This window comes from Pteronotus mesoamericanus, unplaced genomic scaffold (genome assembly GCF_021234165.1).
Source record: "Pteronotus mesoamericanus isolate MK-2021 breed Mesoamerican mustached bat unplaced genomic scaffold, CSHL_Meso_final contig_52, whole genome shotgun sequence".
Classification (NCBI taxonomy): Eukaryota; Metazoa; Chordata; class Mammalia; order Chiroptera; family Mormoopidae; genus Pteronotus; species Pteronotus mesoamericanus.
Genome location: NW_026555189.1, coordinates 7,888,020 through 7,909,126, shown reverse-complemented (window position 1 = coordinate 7,909,126; position 21,107 = coordinate 7,888,020). Strand labels below are relative to the sequence as shown.

Sequence of the window (21,107 nt, the reverse complement as noted above, 5' to 3'; positions counted from 1 at the left end):
GTTGGACTGCCAGTCACACCCTGAGACCGCGCTGAAAATCTTCGTAAGCCATTGTCTCTGACCTGCATTGTTGCCTAAAAAAATACAGCGAAATGAATCAACCCCTCGCTCCTCGCTCCTGCCCTGGGCCCCTCCCCAACGCGCGCTGCTTCCTGGCAGGGCTTCCGGAGCAACTGCTACCCCAGCAGGGTCGATCCCAATGTCACTGAGTCCTGCGCTGGCCCGGAGGGGGACGACCACTGGGATTCTGCTGCCTGGGGTCTCAAAGTCCAAACTCTCGGTACAGATCAGCACAAAGATTTTTGATCCTCTCCCCAGTCCACGTGCCCTTGGCCTATGGAGGCTCATGCTTTACTCCACTGAGGTGAGGAGATCACAGAAATGCCCATGGCCCGGGGGGGTCTTGGCCGGCAGTGGCTCTACAGGGTGGAAACTGGAAGGCGTAACTGTTTCAGCAGAAGAAAAAAGGTCCCAAAGCAGGCTGGTTAGTGGTTCCCCACCACTTGGTCAAGTCCATGGCCCTGACATGGCCCAAAGGTGCTTTTGAGAAATGAGCAAGACATCTCAGTTATAGCATATTGGGTGGTGTGTTTCCCCTTTAATGTCCTATCTTCATTTTACACAGTCACACAGAAGAAATAACCCCGCTGCCCAAATCAAGCCTGGAGGAGATGTGTTACTATATACATTTTTTTTTCTTTCTTTAAAAATTTCTTTCTTCCTTTTTTTTTTTTTTTTGGTGTTTTTTTAAAAAAATCATTTGAGTTGCAGGTCAGGTGAGTTGGTTCTGGAAGTACCGGTAGTTCCATTGGTATGAGAGAGACTTGTCTACAAGCAGGTAAACCCAGGTTTGCCAACAAGGCGGTAACGAAAGCGGCCAGCTGCTGATGCTGCGCAAATGGTCGAAAGGAGAGGGACACGAGACGGGCGGAGTCCGAGATGGGACAATGCAGTGGAGACCTGCTGCTGCTCTAACACGGGTGTTGGAGGCACCTCTGCAGAGAACAAGGTGAGTGGGTATGCTATACAGGAGGGCTGTACAAACTGGGCACTGAACAGGTAGTTCCTCCGGTGGTCAACGTGGCTCTACCTGTCCTTGAGCTCTCGTGTCACTCGTTTGGTGATACGTCCACACATCAGGCCAATCAGGAACAATATACAGATGCTCCCACTGATCACAGAGAGAATGTAGTTCTTTGACGGGGATGTCATCACTTGCATGGCGAGGTCTGAGAAGCCATCCGCTGGGGCCACCTGGAATGATGTGTAATAGCATCACCCTCTGAGAGAGAATCGGGCTGGGGCAGTGCTACCTGACTGGCCCTACCTCGATTCCTAGTTAAATTGACGTCACTTCTCTTGCAAAGAAAGGGCAAGGGACAAGAGCTGTTTAACTCCTTTTTCTGATCATAGTGTTGTATCTATCTACTGCGCAAGATTAGATAGACCTGCAGAGTATTATGCTAAGTGAGATAAGCCAGTCAGAGAAAGACACATAACCATATGATTTCACTTTAAACTTAATAAACAAAATAGAAACAAAAGCATAGATACAAAGAAGCGACTGACAGCTGTCAGGGGAGGAGGGTTGGGGAGATAGGGGAAAAAAAGTGAAGGGATTAAGGGAAAAAATATATGTAGAAAGCACACAGACACAGACAACAACAGTATGGTGCTAGCCAGAGGGAAAGGAAAGGAGAGGTGGAAGAAGGCAAGGGGGGTGAATGGGGATGGAAGGGACTTGACTTCGGGGGACGGGCACACGATGCAGTGTGCAGACGATGTTTTATTGAGTTGCACACTTGAAATCCGTAGGATTTTGTTAACCAATGTCACCCTAATAAATTCAATTAAAAAAAGGGACTGCTAAGAAAATTTAAAAGAAAAAATATTAGAAAATACAGACAAATCCAAAGAGGGGAAGTCTCATCACAGGAATTATCATCAACAACAAAATAATAGTCTTCACACCAAGGACTGGATGATGTGCCAGGCCCTGGCAAAGGGCTCAACACATGTCCCATCAGTGAGTCCTCACCGCAGTCCTCCCAAGCTCATTTCACTGCTCCCACGGGAGAGAGGAAGCCCTCGAAGCCCAAGGAATGGGAGGTGGTTTAGTGACTTGCAAAAGGTCACAGATTCTTATGTACTGATTTATTTTCTTCATCATGTTTGTAAAATATAACTGAAATTGTGTTGTATGCTAATTCTGTATCTTGCCTTGTTTTCACTCATTGTTAGTATCATAAGCATTCCCCTGCATCAGAAATAATGTGCAAACATGATGCACAGGGACTGAATATGCTTCACCGCTCCCCCCAGCGCAGACTTTACAACGTAACCAGTCTCCGTCCTCAGTTTTCCTCACTGCTGTCTCAAAAGCACCTCTACAGTAGCCTGTCATGGCAGAATCAGAAACGAAGGGTTCTCCTGGTATACACGAACTGTTCTTTTTAGCCTCATCTTAGCTTGGGTGACTGAAAAGAGCTGGCCCAGAGGTGTCTGGGCTGCTTCTATCCTGATCCCATATATACAAAATAGAGCAGGTGGCTTCAGATTAATGCGATTTGAGCACCAACATTTGTCAACACAAAACAAGCAATGGCATTACCCTGAAGCAATACTTAGCCGATCAAAAGTGGAAACCGACCAGGAAAGAAGAGACTAATTTTGTGTCTCTACTGTTTCAACTATGGACTTCAAAGCTGACTTTGTTCCCTCGGGACAAGGGGTGAAGGGTGCGCTTGCAATGTGGACAGCTATGGTCCCTTGTGTCTACGTATGAAGACTTTCTGTGATCTTTCCAACTTGCTGGTTACCCTTGACATTAAGTGTATAGATGACAGGAGGAACTTGTAGAGAAGGAGTCCTTGTGTTCATTCTCTTATCCAAGGAATGTGTCTATCCCAGAGCGGGGAGATATAAAGAGCTTAGGCCTAGAAATCTGACTTTTTTACCTTGGGTAAGTCACAATTTCTGAAGTCACAGTTTCCTCCCCCATAAAGTATGAAAATAATCATTCCACTTACCTCGTACGGTTTCAAGGTTTAAATGAGGTAACAGATACATTAAAGTGATTTGTAAACTACAAAGCAAGGTGTACATGAGAAAACTGTTATCATTTTCTAAAAGGCTGAATTGTTGTAGGAAAATCTGGCCCAGCTCAAGTCTGCCTGGGTACCATACACTTTCACTAGCGTCCTGATGTCTCTCTTTATCCTATTACTCTCCATGCTCCAGGCTAGCTCAGGGCTAGTCCCACATACATATTCTTCTCCACAGACTGTGTAAAATTAGAAAAACAAGCTATATAACAGGAGTGGCTGGATTTATTTCTTTTCCCACGGGCATGATGTCTAGTTTCTCTTTGCAGAGTTGGCTTAAGTCACATCCTTCCTTTGGGTGACTCACTTTTTAGTGGACTATGAGCAAATGAGGGCAGAAAGCAATGTCCCTGGCAAAGCCTTGCAGACCCAGCCCAATGCAAAGCAAGGTGGTGGTTCCGGGCTCACGGACAGCCAAGAAGGCTTAAAGAAACACTGACAGGCTTTCAGCTACACTTGCTCCCAGCCTCACGACAGGGACGAGAGAACCGGTGAGGCATCTTGAAGAGATGGGGAAACTGGCAGAATAGGCAGCCACTTCAGGAGAGCCTCTTGGTCCTTACCTTTGCTGCATAACTCCACATTTCAATCCGATCATTGAGGCGTTTTTTGCACTCAGGTTGTAATCTCACCCGCTTATCCTCCAGGGCCTCCATGAGGCAGGACATTTCTGTGGAATGAAAGGGATAAGAAAAGTCTGAAACCATACAGAACAGAGAAATTTTGGTAAGGTTGGGAGAAGGGTACCTAACCACCAAAGACTTCAGATCTGTTGATGAACAAGGTTAAATCCATTCTAGGATACCTGATTCAAGACCTAACATGGCACATAATGATATTTATTTCCAAGGTGGAATGTCCAGAGTCTCTCCTAAGCTCTCTCGTTTTTTACTGGGCATTCATGGCACAGAAACAACTTTATACCTGCCCAAGTTCTACCTCACATGGAACCTATGCAGTGAGCCTACTGTGCCCACTGGGGAAGCTGATGAAGCTTTTCTAGATTGGACAAGATGGGAAAGAGGTTCATGATGATGGCTTAACTTATGCTTCCCTGATAACTCAATTTCCACAGCTAGGTCAGTTCAAATTGCAGGATTATTTCACTTTGCCATAACGGCCCAGTTCCAGTATCAACCAGGCTCCCGGAGGATGTTGTCTGTGGTTGCGCTGCAGCTACAGAACAGAGTAGTTGCAACAGAGGTCTCAGGGGGAAGTCTTTGCTCCTCCCAAGATAGTTCAGGCAGGTTCGGAGCGAACACAGTGACTTACGACGCCCTCGACCGGGGGTGATGGCTGCACAATGGTGTTTAATGTCCAGGGCACAAGCTGTATGAAGAACTGGGTCCACAAAGATGTCTGCCTTGCTTTCCTTCAGCATGTTTAACACCTCCTAGGAAGGGAAGAGCATTGCAGAGAAAGCTTTTATAGAGACAATGTGTCGGATCTGTTGTTTGCAAATATTTTAGGTACAAACAAAAAAGTCAAGGAACGAAGGTTGAGGGTTAACAGCAAAGCCTACTCTGAGATAGGTGGCAATGTGGTGATGATGCAAAGGATGCAGGTTTTTAGCATCCAATTTAATTCAGTAAATACAGTTGGGAACTTAGTGAATGCAAAGCTGTTTGCTAAGCAAAGGAGATTGTAAAGTTAGGTTTGGGTTTTTGACATTTTGGTATGCCTTATAATTAAATGCTAAATGTTAGTATTCATATTGATGTAATACAGTTAATTAGTTACTTTAAGAAGTCAGAAAATGTGAAATCTGAAATTCAGAGTATTATGCCGTACAAAAATTCCCAAAGGTAAATGTCTGCAAAATGTTTCACTTTACCTCCATTATCCTCAAAAGGAAAATAAAGAAATTGACAGAACATAATGCTACTGCAAGGGTAATTCTTATCTGAGTTTAAAGAAGTTCTGAACAAGAGACATATAAGCATAATACAGCTGAAATCAACTCTGCAGACTCTCCAATTATACTTAATGAAATCACAGAAGGTAAAGGCAGGCTGGAAATTATTTCTTAAATAAAAATTAGTTTGCTGTCAGTAGAAAGCAACAGAACAACCCTGCCCCAACAAAACTCTATTATCATTCAAAAAGTCCTCCTAAAAGTTACATGGGACTACATATGACAGAAGAAAATAATCTACATGTAACTTTTAGTGAACTCAGCCCAGGACAAATTGGAAACATTTCTAGCACATGAAAATATTTGCACACAATATTCATATTGACTCAACAAGGACATCATTGAAACACTTTTCAAAAAAAGACAATGCTTTTTAAAAAAGATCAAATATATTATTTTCATTTTCAAATTTGCAAAATAATGTATGCTTAGCAGTCACGTTTTGATAAATTTGTTTTTATGTGATGTTCCTGAAATAAATGAGTTTCATTGATTTTTATGAATACAATACACTTACTGATATACTGCAATTGACATTTTGCTTTGGTACTTCACTAAGAGTGCGCTTTAAACTATGGTCTAGTCACGGAAATGAGACATATTCACAATTAGGGCATATGAAAGATAAGTTATAGGCCATTAATGGTCAAGAATCAAATTAAAGTTTGGTAAGAGGGAACAGCATAGCATTCTAGGAAGCAAAGTTTAGATTTTATTGCTAAAAAGTACAGACTGTAGCATTAAAAGGAAAAAAAGAAAGAGGAGCGCAAAGCAAGTGGGAGAAAATGGTAATTGATGGTAGTTACCTTTTTGCACAATTCTGTTTTGATTTTGAGCAGGTTAACTTTGAGACACTCTTCCACTTGGCCTGTCTGCTCTTGGGCTGCTGCTTCCTCGGCACATAGATTGGAGATCTGCTCAGGACACACGAAAACAAGGCCGCCCTATTCTCACCAGAAACCTTGGTCTCTGAAATGAGTAGACTCTGATCTTCCCACGCACCTGCCTCGGCTTTTCTCAGATTCCTGGTGGATTTCACTCCCCTCCTCCCCCCAGAATGAGATGACAAGCTCTGTTTTCCTTCACAAGAAATGGCACCGAGTCAGACACCAGCCAGTGCACATACATTTATGCTGTCCACCCTGAGACTTGAGACAGATTGTCCCAGGAATGGCCAAGGACTGGGATCAAGGACTACTCCCAGATTCCCAGAAGGAAGGTTATATAGCCAAGTAAAATACTAAAAGCAAATGCCTGACATTTACAGAGGTTCAGGTCACCCCAGACTCACAACTTGGAAACACGCACACACGCGCGTGCGCATGGGCACAAACTGGTCCTGAAATACAACCTGCAGCACAGAGTAAAATCTTAAATCTTCTTTGGTCAGCTTTTGGTAAGCTTTTTTGAAGTATTTTTAGATATTATCCCCTAAAATTCACACATGTTGAACAAGGTTTTTCACATGGCCTTTTCTGGCTAGGCAGTTAAATAACTTCCAAGGACAGAAACTTCTTAGTGCTACTACAGGAGCACTTCTATCTCTCTGACAAGTCTTGGGGGATTCTGGGTTGACCATGATAATGAGACAGAAGAACAAACTGTATGTTGATAGATATAGTAACAGAATCTCTTGTTTAATAGAGTAATACAGAGTCAACAGGACTAGTGCCAGTTCTAATTCAGTGTTACAGAGAACTGGGAACTCAGGCAATGGAAAGCCTAGAAGATAGGCCTTCAACTAACACTGGAGTCAGGACTCAGGGAAAGAGTAAAGAACTTTTTGCCAATAAAAACTTCTCTGATTAGCTCTGTTCACAACCAGTTTCATACCAAAATCCTACCTCATCTGAGCAGTGTAGCTGGAGCTGAGGATCGAGTCGGTAATCAAGAGCAGACTCCTGGATAATAATTCGGATCTGGTCTTCGCAGTCTGAAGAGAGGCGCTACATGTCACAAAGGTAGAATATGTCAGCCTATTAGACAATTTCAGCTTTTTATTTGGCCCCTGACTTGGGGAAGGTATAAAAAAGATCTTGGGAAAATAGGACCGAACTAAGGCCTTCCAAAGAGAACCACTGCCAGGAACAGAGGTGGTTCCATAAATACACTTCTGTGGAGCACCCCGGCCAATTTACCTGGTCAGCATATCTCAGCTTGAGGCAAGAGATGACTTGACCTTCTAGCTCCGAATCCTCCTTGGCTTTTGTCAGGATACCATGACAGAATTTAGGAATGTCAGCTTTACAGGCTTTCCTTAACACAGGGTTTAGGCGGTAATCTAGAGCACAAAGTGGGGAGAACATGATAAAATATTCCAACCGGATTCACAAATTTTTAGAGACCCGCTTTCTAAAAAGGGGCACATGACATCAATGACCACAAGTAAATCACTGATTTGTTTATTCAATAAAATATCTACTGAGCTCTTACTACATTGTTTTTTGTTAGAAATATAAATCAGGAATCCTACTCTGTAGCAGCTCTGCAAGGTCTTAGACTGACATTCTAACCAGTCCTCACAAAAATCAAACAGACATCAACAACTTGCCCCATACCAGTTATTTTTGAAAACACTGAGAATGGAATATCCAACTCACGTTGTCCACTAAGTTACAAGGTCTTACAACTCAGAGATGAAATTTCTCTGTTCTAAAACGATTACCCATATAAGAGGTCTGTCCAGAAAAAATCCAGCCATTGTTAACGTAACGAGAAAGGTTTGTGTGACATGGAACCTGGCAGCCAAGGAGAGTGGACTGGAATGTGCATAATGCATAAACAATGATGAGGTCACCGTACTAGTGAGTGTGGGCGGTAGATGCCGTTGAGTGAGCATGTGTACTGTGTGACTGTCGCATTCAAAATGACTATGTGAGTAAAGCAACAAATCTGCATCAAATATTGCATTAAGCTTGAGCACTCCTCCATGGAAACTACTGGGGTGACTCAGAAGGCCGCAGCGATGGGCAACTGGCAACTGGCAGCTTCATCACGACAACGTGCCCGCTCATGCATCATTTCTTGTGTAGAGTTTTTTGTGAAACATCAAATCACCCAGGTAACTCAGACCCCCTATAGCCCAGATTTGGTGCCCTGTGACATCTGGCTTTTTCTGGAACTAAAATCACCTTTAAAAGGAAATAGATTTCAGACCAGATCCAGGAAAATACAACAGGGCAACTGATGACGATTCCCACAAAGGGTTTTGCAGAGTGTTCTCAACCACGGAAGAGATGCTGGGAGAACTGTGTGAGGTTCCAAGGTGCCTACTTTGAAGGAGACTGAGGCATCACTGTCCTATGTACAATGTTTCTTGTATCTTCTCCAATAAATGCCTCTATTTTTCGTATAACATAGCCAGATACTTTCTGGACAGATCTCGCATTTGCCTGCCACATGCATGAAGCTTTATTAAACCTCTAGACTTTTCAAGAAACCTAGCCCTGATTTCTTTTGTATGCCCATCAAAGGCAGTTTTCTGTTTTTTTCAGCTTCCTCTTTCCCATGGCTTTCATTCTGTTTCTGGATATCATTCAAGGAAGAAGTATGTCATTTTGCTTACATCCTACTCTCCCTTAAAATGTACAAGCAGCAAAATACCTACAGTTTAATTAGGCATGGATATGTCCACTCAATTCCATTTAAGTGTGGGACCAGGAAAGCCAAACCAAGATATTACCTGTGTTCTGGGTGATCTGGCGCTTCGTTATCATCTGTTTGCATTTGGGATCCATCAATTCACTGTTTTTATTTTGCTTCAAGCACTGCAACATGGTTTTGGAATCTGCTTCTGGACAGAATCTCTGCAAAGAATCAAAGTTTTATAAAAACGGCTATCCAAACATGGCAATTGACACCACCCCTATCACTCACACATCTATTGAGAAGCTTATGACAGAAGCAGCCTGCAGGTATCACTTGGTACAGAGAAATGGCTAAGCCTGAAATGAGCACTCAGCCTCAAGTTCCCTGTTCTTCGCCTGCTTTCCACTGTAGTTCTCACATCTTTCTCCCACCTCAGTGTTTCCTACTTTGCATAGGGTTGATTCTCTACCTTCATGGCTGTTACATTACATGGAATCTCATAAGCTTATATATTATTATGCATGAATATAACATTGTACCAGATGGCCAAATATCTAATTCCAATGGGAAATGTAGGAATTATCCACTAACCAATGGGAATGGTGATGTGGGGAGGGACTTGCCTGGTTTACCTCTTAACTACAGGGCTGAAGTCAAAGCTCCATTATGGACCAGTAAAAAATTCCATCTCTACTCCCTAATTACAGTCCACTGACATCTGAATATAGGGATATTGAATGCTGACTGATTTTTATAAAAGTCACCAAAACCTTAGAAGTTCTGCCCTGGCTGGGTGGCTCAGGTAGATGGAGCATCACCCTGTACACCAAAAGGGCTGGCGGGTTTGATACCCGGTGAGGGTGTGTGCTGAGATAGATAAATCTCTCTCTCTCTCTCTCTCAAATCAATACAAAAAAAAATCCTCAGGTAAAGATTTTTAAAAAATTGGAAATCTTATGAAATTTCCACAAATCAGAGCCTGATACTTCCACTTTTACAGAGGACTCAGCTCTATCAGGCTCAGCTAAAGAGACTCTAACTTTCACAGTTCTCTTTGGAATTTATTTGATAGGGTGAAAAGTAACATTTTATTTTAAAGGGAAGCTTAAATAATGGGTTAGAACCTTAAGTTTACTCTCTCTGAACGTATGGATAGATCTAGGAACTGATGTCTAGGTTCTTAAGTCAGCCCTGCTGTAGAGAACGTTCACTGGAGAAGTAAATGAAGCAAAAAACCCTCATACAATGGAAAAGCCTTTTGATTGTGGTGGATGAATGATCAGGACATTTGATGGTGGCTTTCTTAGCATACTACCACGGATAACCAATAATATATTTATTGGACCTCTATTTACTTGTGGGTCAGGTCAAAATGATGTCAGTTATCTTAGCTCAGGGGTTCTCAAACTTGACCATGCATCAGAATCGCCTGCACAGCTTCTTTAACCAGGCTGCTCTACTCCCAGAGTGTCTGACTCAGAAGATCTGGGGTGGGACCCAGCAGTTTGCAGATGCCCAGATGTTGCTGATGCTGTTGGTCTAGGGACCAGACTTTGAGAACCACATTTTAGCTACATGAACAAGTAGAAGACTGCTTAGCTACATGAACAAGAAGCTTATATGAATTTGCTCTAATGTTTAAAGAAGTTTATGCTTTTTTTACTCACCCTGTGCTTAGTGCTTGGTTTGGACCTCTTACCTTTATCATCTGCTTGCAGACTCTCATGAGTGTATAGTCTAGTTCTGGGTCCATCATCTCTGTCTCCTGCAGCTTAAAAACCTTTTGGTGGCAACGGGTACTTAGCTGCTTCTTGTTTTCTTTCAGACATTCAATAATCTATGGCGTAAGAATTACCGTCAAGTTAAGGAGTGTATCTGGGATTGACAACCCATTTATTCTGACTGCAGCATTGTGGTCTTAGTGCATCCCCCATTTTTCTACATAAGTACCTTCCATTTCTAATTCCTCAGTAATGGGAATCAGCATTTCCTTTCCAAGGAGAAATATATTTATGGATTCACAACTTCAGGGCTAATAGTAAACCAAACTGTATGACAATAATAGGTGAATAGCAGGCTGTACTAGACTGTAAAGGGAAGGAGACCCATTCAGGACTGCTTGTTTCTTTTGCCTTCTCGGGCTGTTCTTGACAAGATTCCTTCTGGAGTACACAAGAGACTCTTTGACTTTCCCTGGAGCAATAACCCTGACTAGACAGTAGACATAAGCCAGGAAGTTCAGTTCAACTCATCCCTTACCACATGAGAACAGAGTATTAGATGCCAGGGATTAATGAGACCCAATCCTTACCCCTCACAGGGCAAACTTACATAAACAATTTCAGTAAGAAAGACGAGGGGATTAACATAAAAGCATAAATATCATAGGATGGATTTTACAATAGAGAATTAATTATATCCTGAAATCTCCCCTTCCCTCTATCATCTGTAAACAATAAAGAAGGGAAGCAGGTGGAAAGCTGCAGTAGCTAGGGCTGTAGCATAAAGCCATGGGACTTTCATTAAATCCTCAAGGCACACCCAAGAATCATCAAATAACTAAGCAAAAAGGCAACAGCGATTAAAACATATTACATCCTCAGTACAATACAGCAAAATGGTAAATAAGAATCAAGAACAAGTTATGAAAAGAATCAATTACAGATCTTGGGAATAAAAACTGCAGAATGACATGAATTCTGAGACTGAAAGAGCCAACAAGAATAAAGAAATCAAAAAAAATCCCCACTCAAACAAACCCTAATTACATCACAGTGAAACCGCAGATTATTAAAGATAAAGAGAAAAGCATAGAGATAGATTAACTACATAGAAATGAGAATCAGACTGACCGAAGGCTGCATTAGCAATGCAGATACAAGAAGACAATGCAGCCATTATCTCAAAGGAAAGCTCCATGGCAATGCCCTGAACTAGAAGAGGTAGCTGAGTCACTGGGAGAACATTAACAAAACAAAACAAAACAAAAAAAAAATTCATTTGCGTGCACTTCATTCCTTACAATTCTGGGTAGGGCTCTGTTTCATGTATTTTTTAAAAAAGTTTCCTATGTGATACTTGTGTGACCTTTAGTTATTCACTGCAATGGGGACACAGTAAGGGAACAGTTCACTATGGAGGTGAAGAGTGTTGGGGACGCTATAGCGAGGAGGAGGCATTTGAGGGGTCATTAAGAGGTCAGCAGGTGGGCAAGGGAACGTGAAAGAGGAAAGAGAACAGACAGGAGACAAAAAGGAACTTTGGGGAAAGTCTGGTGTAGCTTGTGAGGGGATGATTAAGCTGGAAAGGATGCAATGAGGCCTACCCCTCCAGAGAAGAATTAATTATTCAAATGTCACCTTCATGTTACTTCGGCAGTTAGAAAATAAGTTACCTGAGCATTGCCATATTGCACAGTGGAACAGTAGTTCTTGATGTCACTCTTGCAGGCTTCATACAGATCTGGTTCCAGGCGGATGTCCTCTGTCTGCACGAGAGAGAACCAGCATGGTAATGGGAGGTCATTCTGAGCTGAGGATGCCAAATGCTCTACATACTTATTTGCTGATCGGATCCTGTCTAGTAACCATAGCTTCTACACAGCAAAGTGGCAGGAGAATGGGGATTCAGTTTCCATTTTTGCCACTAACTAGCTACCTGGCTTTGGGCTTTCCTTGTGCAATAAAATGCTACCACCTACCCTAATCCCTCACAGAACTGCTGTGAGATGCAATGATAGGATGTGGAAACCACTTTAGAAAGTTAAAACCATTATATAAATGTAGGGTTCTACTTTTATTATTATTATTTTACTGAAAGAAGTAGGTTCAAAACTAGGGACCCAAAGCCTCAATTAAGCAGGGCATTTAGGCCAGCTCCACTTGAACAAACATGGTTATCACTGAACCACTGCCACTATATGTGAAAATCTGATGATGACTTTTGTGGTAATAACGTCTGGTGTTCATTACTAGTTTTTGCTTAGACCGAGGTGAAATAAGTATGACTCACAATACAAACAAATTAAATATTTTTAGCTGTTTCCTTAACATAGTCCGGGCTTAACCTCAAAAGCACAGCAAGAATTTTCCTCTTAGAGCGCACACTGTGGCCAACTTCCACTTTGCCTCCGTGGCCGGTCAGCTCGTCAGTGCATGGGACTCCCCTGGAGGCTGCAGTTGGTCAGGGAGTGGGCACAGACTCAAACTGACAGAATCAAATTCGAATGGGAGGATCTTTTGTGCATGCTGGGGGAGATTTCTCTTGTTTTTATCTTCCTGTAGGAGATGAATTTTGGAGCAGGTGGCCCAGGTGCTGGCGGCAGCTATCATAGGGGAAACCGGCCTCATGACGCGGCTGGTTCGAGGAGAGCAGAGGGAAAGGGAGAGATCTTGATCCTTGAGGACATTACTGATGCAATTATTATTATCGCACACTTACAGCTTGTCTTATTCTGGACTTCCAGTTTTGTGAGGTAAATATATTTGATCGTTTAAAAAAAAAAAGAGTAAAACAAGGAGCTGTCATATTCATTTTAGCACATGGCTCCAAGTCTTAACCATCACAATCGTGGCTAAAATCTTTCAATTAGCCGTGGCCCCTCACCCAACTTTCTATCCCCTGCCCCTGTGGTTTCTGGGACCGGAGGCTGTGGTATGAAGCATTACCATCTCCAGCTCCTCCACCCGCAGCTGCTTGCGACACTTCAGGGACACCCTGTGTTCTTTGGCTTCCTGTAGAGTGTCATTGCGCACGGTGGTGCTCAGGCAGATCACCACGTCCACCCTACCAAAAAAAAAACAACAAAAAACACAGAAGGTCTGAGACTGGCTGGAGCCACACAGAGGCAGATCGTGGACAGCTGGGCCAGACCGGACCAGGGGCAACCAGACATCCCAGAACTCATGACCCTTTTCCCCTTTACCATGTTTTTGAATGCATTTCCTAGTAAGTCTCATTGTGTTTTTAGAGCTCTAAAAGCAGCAATTTGACTGTATATGTCATAAAAGTGAGGCCACAGCCTAAATGCTGAGCATGTTCCTGACTGGCAAGGAGGCCAGAAAGGGAACGTGTGTGCAAGGACAGTTTAACACTCGTTTTGTTAAAACCATGTGACCAGAGAGGAATGCTCCTCTTAACTCTGGACTGTGACTTTGATGTACTGTGAACTCATTCCTGGAAAGTACAGGAACCTGAGAAAAATGGGAACTTGGTTTATATGAGAGGAAATACATTCTAGAAATGTGCCTTTGCAAAGAATGACATGGAAGGAGTTGCGTATAAGCTCATTGCTCTGCTCAGAGTTAAGATGTAATTCTTAAGTGAATAAAGCTTTTGTTTCTTCACTAGATCTCTAACTCTGTAAAAGCCTCTGCTCCTTCCCTGACGAGATGACAGAATAGAATCATGGCAGGAGGAAGTCAGCTAGCCTCTGGCAGTCACACTACAACTTGTTCCTCTCTAAGTGCGCAATCTGTATCTGCTCCATTGGTTACACAGCCTGGGTGTTCCTTTAGCCTATGGGCTCTCTATATCAGAACTACCACCAGCAGCTGTGGTTCTCAACAGCTATAAAGATGATGTCCAGACAATGCAGTGTTTGGCCACACTTCCAAAGGAGCGTGCAGGAGGCTTCCTGGGCTGGCAGGAAGCAGGAGGCAGCCTGACATTTTGGATCTTCACTCAGTAGCTAAGAGGGATTTTAGAGGAGGGATTTTAGAGGCGGAGAACAAATCAATTAAGAGCGACATACTTCTTCTTTATGTTGGGGCAAAGTTTCAACACATCCTCTTTGCAGGCCATTTTGAACTTGTAAGAGAATCGAAAATCCTTCATTTGCACCTAAAAACAATGATGAAAAAGAAAATCAGGGGCTCTGTGGCAAGTTCTAAGCAGTGAACTTTCCCTGGAGCAGTGAACTTTCCCTGGAGCAGTGGTCCAGGTGGCACCGTGTCCATACGGCTGCGGAGGGAGCTTTCCAGGCTCTGCGCTCCCGCAGGCTTCACGACCTGCTGACCTCCCCACTCCTCCCTCTGTCACTGCCTTGGTGTTTCTATTCAAGCACCTCCTTTTTTAAGTCCCTTGTCTCCTTCACTCTCTAGTCCTTAACACTGTTTTATTTTTCTTCATAGGCTCACTTGAGACTGTGTATTTACTTGTAAAAGTGTTTTGACTCTTTCTTTTACTAGAACGCAGTCGACAAGAGCAGGGTTTGTTTGTTCCCCCCTGTCTCCTGAGGCCCGCACTCAAGAGACCCTTAACCCGTCCGTTAAAAGCTCTCTGTCTCAGAAGAGGGAAATTTTGCACAGACATCTGGATTTTGTCCTCCTGGGAAGGAAATGCTTGCCTTACCAGAAACACTTCCTTCAGACACGTGGTCACAGAGAAGAGTGTGATTTAACATTCTTATTCAAATGCCTGACCTGGGTAGTATGATTTTTTTAAAAAGGCTCAGAATACAGTGTACTGATACCTATTTGGGCTGCTGCAATGAACAGTGATGCAAAACAGCGGATCTCACCGATACTGTTAAAGGAAAGGTTAAACTACCTTATGAAAGCATGTGATGTGCCTGGAGTAGGAGATGCCTGTTTACTTGTCTCAGCCCCCAGGGGACTACCTGCTGCCTAAGGGTACAAATTCTGTATTTATCACTGAATTTCCAGGAGCCTAACAAAGTGTCTGGCTACAGCATATTAAAACCACATTTATTGAGAACAAATCAAAATAGGACATGTATCTGCAAAAAAGCAATTCTTCATAGGACGTGCTCTGATGTTGTAAAAGAGGAAGGGATTCAATAACCAACCAAGCAGCCAAGAGTAGAAGGCTCTGCTGGGTGTCACTGACCAGTTGGAAATGGGTGACTCCAATGGCGCACTTCTCATTCATGTCCTTCTGGTGTTTGTTCTGTATCAGACACTCCATCAGGTCCCCAGAGTCTATCTGGTTATCTGCCACATCCTGGAAAAGGAAGTGCACATTTACACTTCATTTGTAATAATTAATTAATGAATCTTGTATCCCAGTCCATGAAAAATGTAAACAAGACTGATTCTAGAGCCTGTGCAAAGAAGGTAGGTAATCAGTTAATAAATAAGCCCAAGAAATTACAAGGGATAAACACCTGGGGAATAAGATTTACACCGCACGCTGCCCTGCATGAAGCCCCAACAAGAACGTGTGGTATGCAGTGCCTTACTCCCCTCCTTGTGTGACACCGGCAGCTGGCTTTGCTGTCAGATCTTCATGGTTCCTGGGGGGTTTTGCTCCCATAATTTAGGTAATTCAGTAAGTGAATAAAGCAAAAAGGTAAGAGAATTCACTCGCTATCCAGGTGCAAGAAGAGTTGGAAGGGGAAGGCACTGTCACCACTGACAAATCCTGAGCTGATGTATTAGAAACAACTCAGTCATGTTAATGGGGCTTCCCTGTTCCCTCTTTCCTTATAAAGGGCACCCAACAACTGCTTCTTAGCACATATCTGGGCTCCTACAAAGGACAATCAAATAAGTTTCCCGGGATGGTGGCATCCCCTCTTGACTTTGTTTACATCTTCAACTTCTCAAAGTTGGCCACTCAAAAGTAGTGTATACTGAAGACAGAGATGATCCAACACACTTGGGAGCCAGAGTCCTCGTATGTGGTTCTGTTTCTAACCTTTGTTTCTCCAGGCATCACTTACGTGGCAAAAGTTCTGAATTATGGGCTCACAGGCTCTCATCAGCAAGGCTTCTATTTGAATATCCTGTAAAAGATTAAATATATTAATTTTGCCTTAGTAAGAATCAGGGATGGGAAAAGGAGCAGTTTCTTTCTCTGAATCAGTAGCATCTGATGGGCAAATAATTTAATATGTACACTTGGAGACTATTCTAGTCTTTAAGTTAGATAGCCCCACCAGCATAGCTAGAACTGCACTTCCATTATATTTTGAAAGGCAAGTTTTCTTAAATGCAGATGCATAATTAACAAGAGGAGAAAAAGACATTTAATAATAATACTAGAGTATGTAAAGCCTTTCAAGCTTTTCTAAAAAGCTAAACAGTTCAAAATGGAAACAGAGGTAACTGACATCTGTCTTTAGTTTATGGGCTCCTAAACCAGGTCACTGTCCTCAAGTCCGATGATAAATCATTGCCTCCGGGAACACACAGTAACTGCCTTTAGGCAGAGAGTAAGCCCTGTACAGCGCTAGCTGCTGAAACAGCATTTTCCTTTAAAGAGCTACACACGGCAGAATGTCCTCATAAGCCCATAAGGACAATGTGAATGGGTGAGGAGATGACAGAAGATGAAAGAAGGCAATAAACTTTTGAAAAAAGAGAGAGGGGAAAAAAAAAGACTGGCTGAGAAATGTAATTTTATGTATTGCCAAGTCTGACAATTCAAATAGTTCTAAAAGGCTTTTATGATAGAAAAAAGAAGCAATTCCCTGTTCCCCTGATTTCTGCCCTACAAGGCAATTGAAACATTTTTAGCTGCTCCCCCATAAGTCAATATTTTAAATAATATGCCTATGCTTATGAGGTTTTTTTAAATCTCATTTTTTTAATATTTCAGCGGGTTTTAGAATGGAACAGGGATAAACCCTCAATCTTCCACGTTTAACAGTAAGTCCCAGGCTTTCATTTTATTAAACACACAAACATTACCAAATGACCTAACTGAAAGGGCTAAAGATAACAGGAATGCTTAGACTCTTCTTGAATGTGATTAAGAGATTTAGAGTATAGTTGCTATCTTTTCTTAAATGAAAAAAATAGGTCCTGGCTGGTGTGGCTCAGTGGACTGAGTGCTGGCCTGCGAACCTAAAGGTGGCTGGTTTGATTCCCAGTCAGGGCAAGTGCCTGGGTTGTGGGCCAGGTCCCCAGTTGGGGGCATGTGAAAACAACTGATTGATGCTTCTCTCCCTCTCTTTTTCCCTCTCCCCCAACACTCTCTAAAAATAAATAAATAAAATCTTTAAAGGGGGGGTAGTGGGAGAAGATTGGTCTAATCACTGTGATAAATCTTATTTATGCAATAAACCAGAGGGCTAAATGTATAGAGCAGTTTTCTGTAGAAATGAGGAAAAGGGTTCAGAAAGTATCACAATATTCTCCTTTATAAAGCTAACAGAATCTGGCAAGTTTTCTTTTGTTTTCCAGAGAATCTGTACTCTCAAGAGTCTAGAAACAGTAGGAGCAAGAAAAAAGGAAAGGCTGCTGGCGAGGCACTCTCTGGCTCTGAGCTGCAGACTGCTTACCTCAGATTCCAACTCAGTGAGGTTGCCGACTATGTCTCTGCACTCTACAGCCAAGTCATCAAGATGGTCCTGGAGGCACTCAAGCTCCTGCAAACACAAAGGCAATCCCTTGGGGCTGGTCAAATACAAAAATGATCAAGGGAAGCTGAGATATCAGTGTCTACTTCCTTTGCAGTGGTCCTCTTTTCTTTTTAAAACTACTTCACTGAACAGAACACTAAAGTGTTATTTATTTCCCAAACTGGGATGGTTCAAAAGATAATTACTTGACCTAACAGAGTGGTTAAGGGGGTACAACAGCCTTGTAAACCCTCCAGAAGGCCAAATTGAGAATCAATGTTGAAGTGTTCAGAATCTAAAAATCTTATCAGGCCTTTATTATTCCATTCCATCAACACCCAGGCATTCCATTTTTTAATGTTTTGAAAATAATCATTGGACAACAAATTCACAGTGAAAGACATGGAATATTTTAAGACTCTTTATGGGCAAAGTATGCTGGGACCCAGGATCTTAAACACAGCATAGAGCTGTACGTTCCTGGAAGTCAAATCTGGATTCTAACCCCAGCCCACACAAAAGGACTCTCTGAGGGAAACTGCAAAAGCAGCAAGCACACTAGGGTTTGGGTGTCTAAAGACTATCTTGCATGGGCTGTGGAAACAGCTGCAGCTACCTTGTAGCATCAGTCTACTACTCTTTCTCTTAGAAATTTAGAAGTTTTTAAGTACAACATCACCTCATTTTTCCAAAGTACATCAAACAGCTATTTCTTAGCAAAGGGCTCTGTGAAAGGACCAAGTTTAACTTACTTCTTTGCAATAATCTCTGTTTTGAAATTAAAATAGGAAGGGAGGAAAAGAGCTATATGAATTATACTCAACCCTAAAGGGAAATGCATAATACTTTTTGGGAGTAAAATAAATAACTAAGGGGAAAATCCATTCATGGAATCCTGTTTAGCCTCAGAGGAATGGCCTGCAACACAGTACAGCTTTCTTGATGTTACTTCATACAGGGGGTATGAAAGGAAACTGTTTCCTGGGATTCTGTATGACCACATCCCTCATTTCATCATTAGACAGAGGCAACAGAAAGTAAAAACAATAGGCATTTTCTAGCAATAAATTTGACAGAGCTGTAGTAGGCCCAGGAAGCAGACTGATAAGAATGACATTCCCAAGCTCAACAGATCTGTATAAGCAGCTAAAATGTCCAGTTACTGCCCTGGCCAAGTGCTTCGGTTGGCTGGAATGCTCACCTGTACACCACAGGGTTGTGGGTTTCATCCCCAGTTGGGGCACATGTGGGAGACAATGGATTGATGTTTCTCTCTTACATCACTGTTTCTCTCTCCCTCTCTTTACTCCTCCCTCCCTTCCTCTCTCTCTAAAATCAATAAACATATTCTCAGGTGAGGATTTAAAAAAATGTGCAACTACTATATATGCAACTCTTTAATAGTTAATCCCAGAGATTAACTATTGTCCTGGAGTGGTACAAATGGAACCTGGGAACCTGGGTTCACACCTTGTTCTGGTATCAATGGGGCATTAAACAAGTAGCTATTCCTCACCTTCTGGTTTCCCTGCATCAGGGTAGAAGACAAGCTACCTTCCCACTTCATTTGACAGAATACAGTAATGTACCCTTTTTTTAAACTAGACATAAAATCCTAAGGAACCATTATAACATGCATGTAATTTTCAGGGGCTGCTCCTTCTTTATACTTTCCTGTATAGGAGGCGGTTGTAATATAATGGAACAAATGCTTGGCTAGGATTAGACCTGAGTTTTAGGTAGGAAGTCAATACACTTCACTCCTCTGAGCCTCACTTTTATCAATTACTAGATGGAAAAATTCCATTCCTACAAATCCTGTAGGACTGTTGTAGGGCATGCATACCAGTATTGACATACATATGTATATATGTATACCCTGCCTCTTCTCAAAATGTGGCTTATGAAATTGACAAAAGAGAAAAAAGGCAAGATAAAATGAATAAAAATGAATAAAAAAGAGGAAAGAAAAGGAAATTATGTTAAGTAAAGTGAAATGGAGCAAGTAGTGAGTGAGTACATGCCTACCACAAAATCTTATATATTTGCTAGAGGCAGGCCATACTTTCCTTTTGCTCTAGGCTTTTTAAGAGACAACACAAAGAGGGAAAACAATCAGTTACAAAACACAGTGGCAATAATATAAAAACAGACTAACTGCTTAGGAAAAGTATGATTACTCCTGGTTAAAGAGAAGAAACAGAAAAATTTTCCTGAGGATTTCTTATAGAGAGAACATCAAATAATATAACAAATCATGTCTGTGAGGTAAACAGAAATGGATTTTATGGGGGTTTGTACTCTATGTAAAGTGTTAATCATGAATATTATTATTATGACTATACAATAAATAGGTGGCTCTGTCACCTACCTGTCCAGTCTCTGTTTTTTCACTGCACCATTTTCCCAGATCAATCAGGCACTTATCCTGGAGTGCAGGATCCAGCTTAACGTCCATGGCACGCTGGTGCAGAATCCTTTGGACTTCAGCTCGGCACTCCCGCGAGAGCTGTGTAAGAACAAGCAAAGCACTCTAAAGGTACCAAAACCAAAATCAAGTCCAAAGGACACTTGATAATGTCATAAAACCAACAAATAACTTTATATCTTGAATCTCGTCCAGAATAAGAATTAAATGTTCTAGGAGGCTTCTAAAAACCCACCTCTCTTGGAATGAGATTATACCTTCAGCCTATTCTAATATATTATGTAGCAGAATGCTGGGTCGCAATCAGGAGAGAACACACACTGGTCAGGAGAACTGAGTTCAAATTTACCTCAGCTCAGAACAAGCAGGCAACAGAAGAAGCAACAGTTAGCACAGGTCAGGACCAGACTCTTCTAGATGAGTCAGAATTAGCAGAGGGTGAAACAGATGAAAACTAGTATTTTTGGAAGGCTTGTGAGAAAGCTGTCATTTACAGGTACAGTCTTTATTCCTAAAAGGGCTCATGTACCTGGGATAGAGGGAGAAAGATGGAAAATAACGGCTTAGTGGACATGGGGTTTCTTTTCGGAGACATGGAAATGTTCTGGAAGTACACGGATGTGCTGGTTGCACAACACTGCCCACGTACTGAATACCGCTAATTTTTTCTCTTTCAAATGGTTAATTTTATGTTATATGAATTTCTCCTCAATTTTTAAAAGAAGTATATTTAAAAAAAAAAAAAAAAAAGCTCTGGCTGGTGTG

General features: G+C 42.1%; 1 protein-coding gene across 1 annotated transcript in view; it reads right to left on the bottom strand.

Moving 5' to 3' along the window:
- Positions 1-244: 244 nt before the first annotated feature.
- GLG1 (golgi glycoprotein 1) overlaps positions 245-21,107 on the bottom strand; it is a 104,660-nt gene continuing 83,797 nt past the window's right edge. Inside the window, exons 12-26 of the mRNA XM_054579191.1 lie at positions 20,286-20,423; positions 17,855-17,941; positions 16,292-16,354; positions 15,457-15,570; positions 14,360-14,448; positions 13,275-13,392; positions 12,002-12,094; positions 10,307-10,444; positions 8,702-8,825; positions 7,158-7,300; positions 6,864-6,965; positions 5,826-5,933; positions 4,377-4,497; positions 3,668-3,774; positions 245-1,254 (exon numbers count right to left, since the gene is read on the bottom strand). Of these exons, the coding sequence (XP_054435166.1) occupies positions 1,087-1,254; positions 3,668-3,774; positions 4,377-4,497; positions 5,826-5,933; positions 6,864-6,965; positions 7,158-7,300; positions 8,702-8,825; positions 10,307-10,444; positions 12,002-12,094; positions 13,275-13,392; positions 14,360-14,448; positions 15,457-15,570; positions 16,292-16,354; positions 17,855-17,941; positions 20,286-20,423 (1,713 nt within the window). The 3' untranslated portion in view covers positions 245-1,086. The remainder of the gene's footprint in view (positions 1,255-3,667; positions 3,775-4,376; positions 4,498-5,825; positions 5,934-6,863; positions 6,966-7,157; positions 7,301-8,701; positions 8,826-10,306; positions 10,445-12,001; positions 12,095-13,274; positions 13,393-14,359; positions 14,449-15,456; positions 15,571-16,291; positions 16,355-17,854; positions 17,942-20,285; positions 20,424-21,107) is intronic.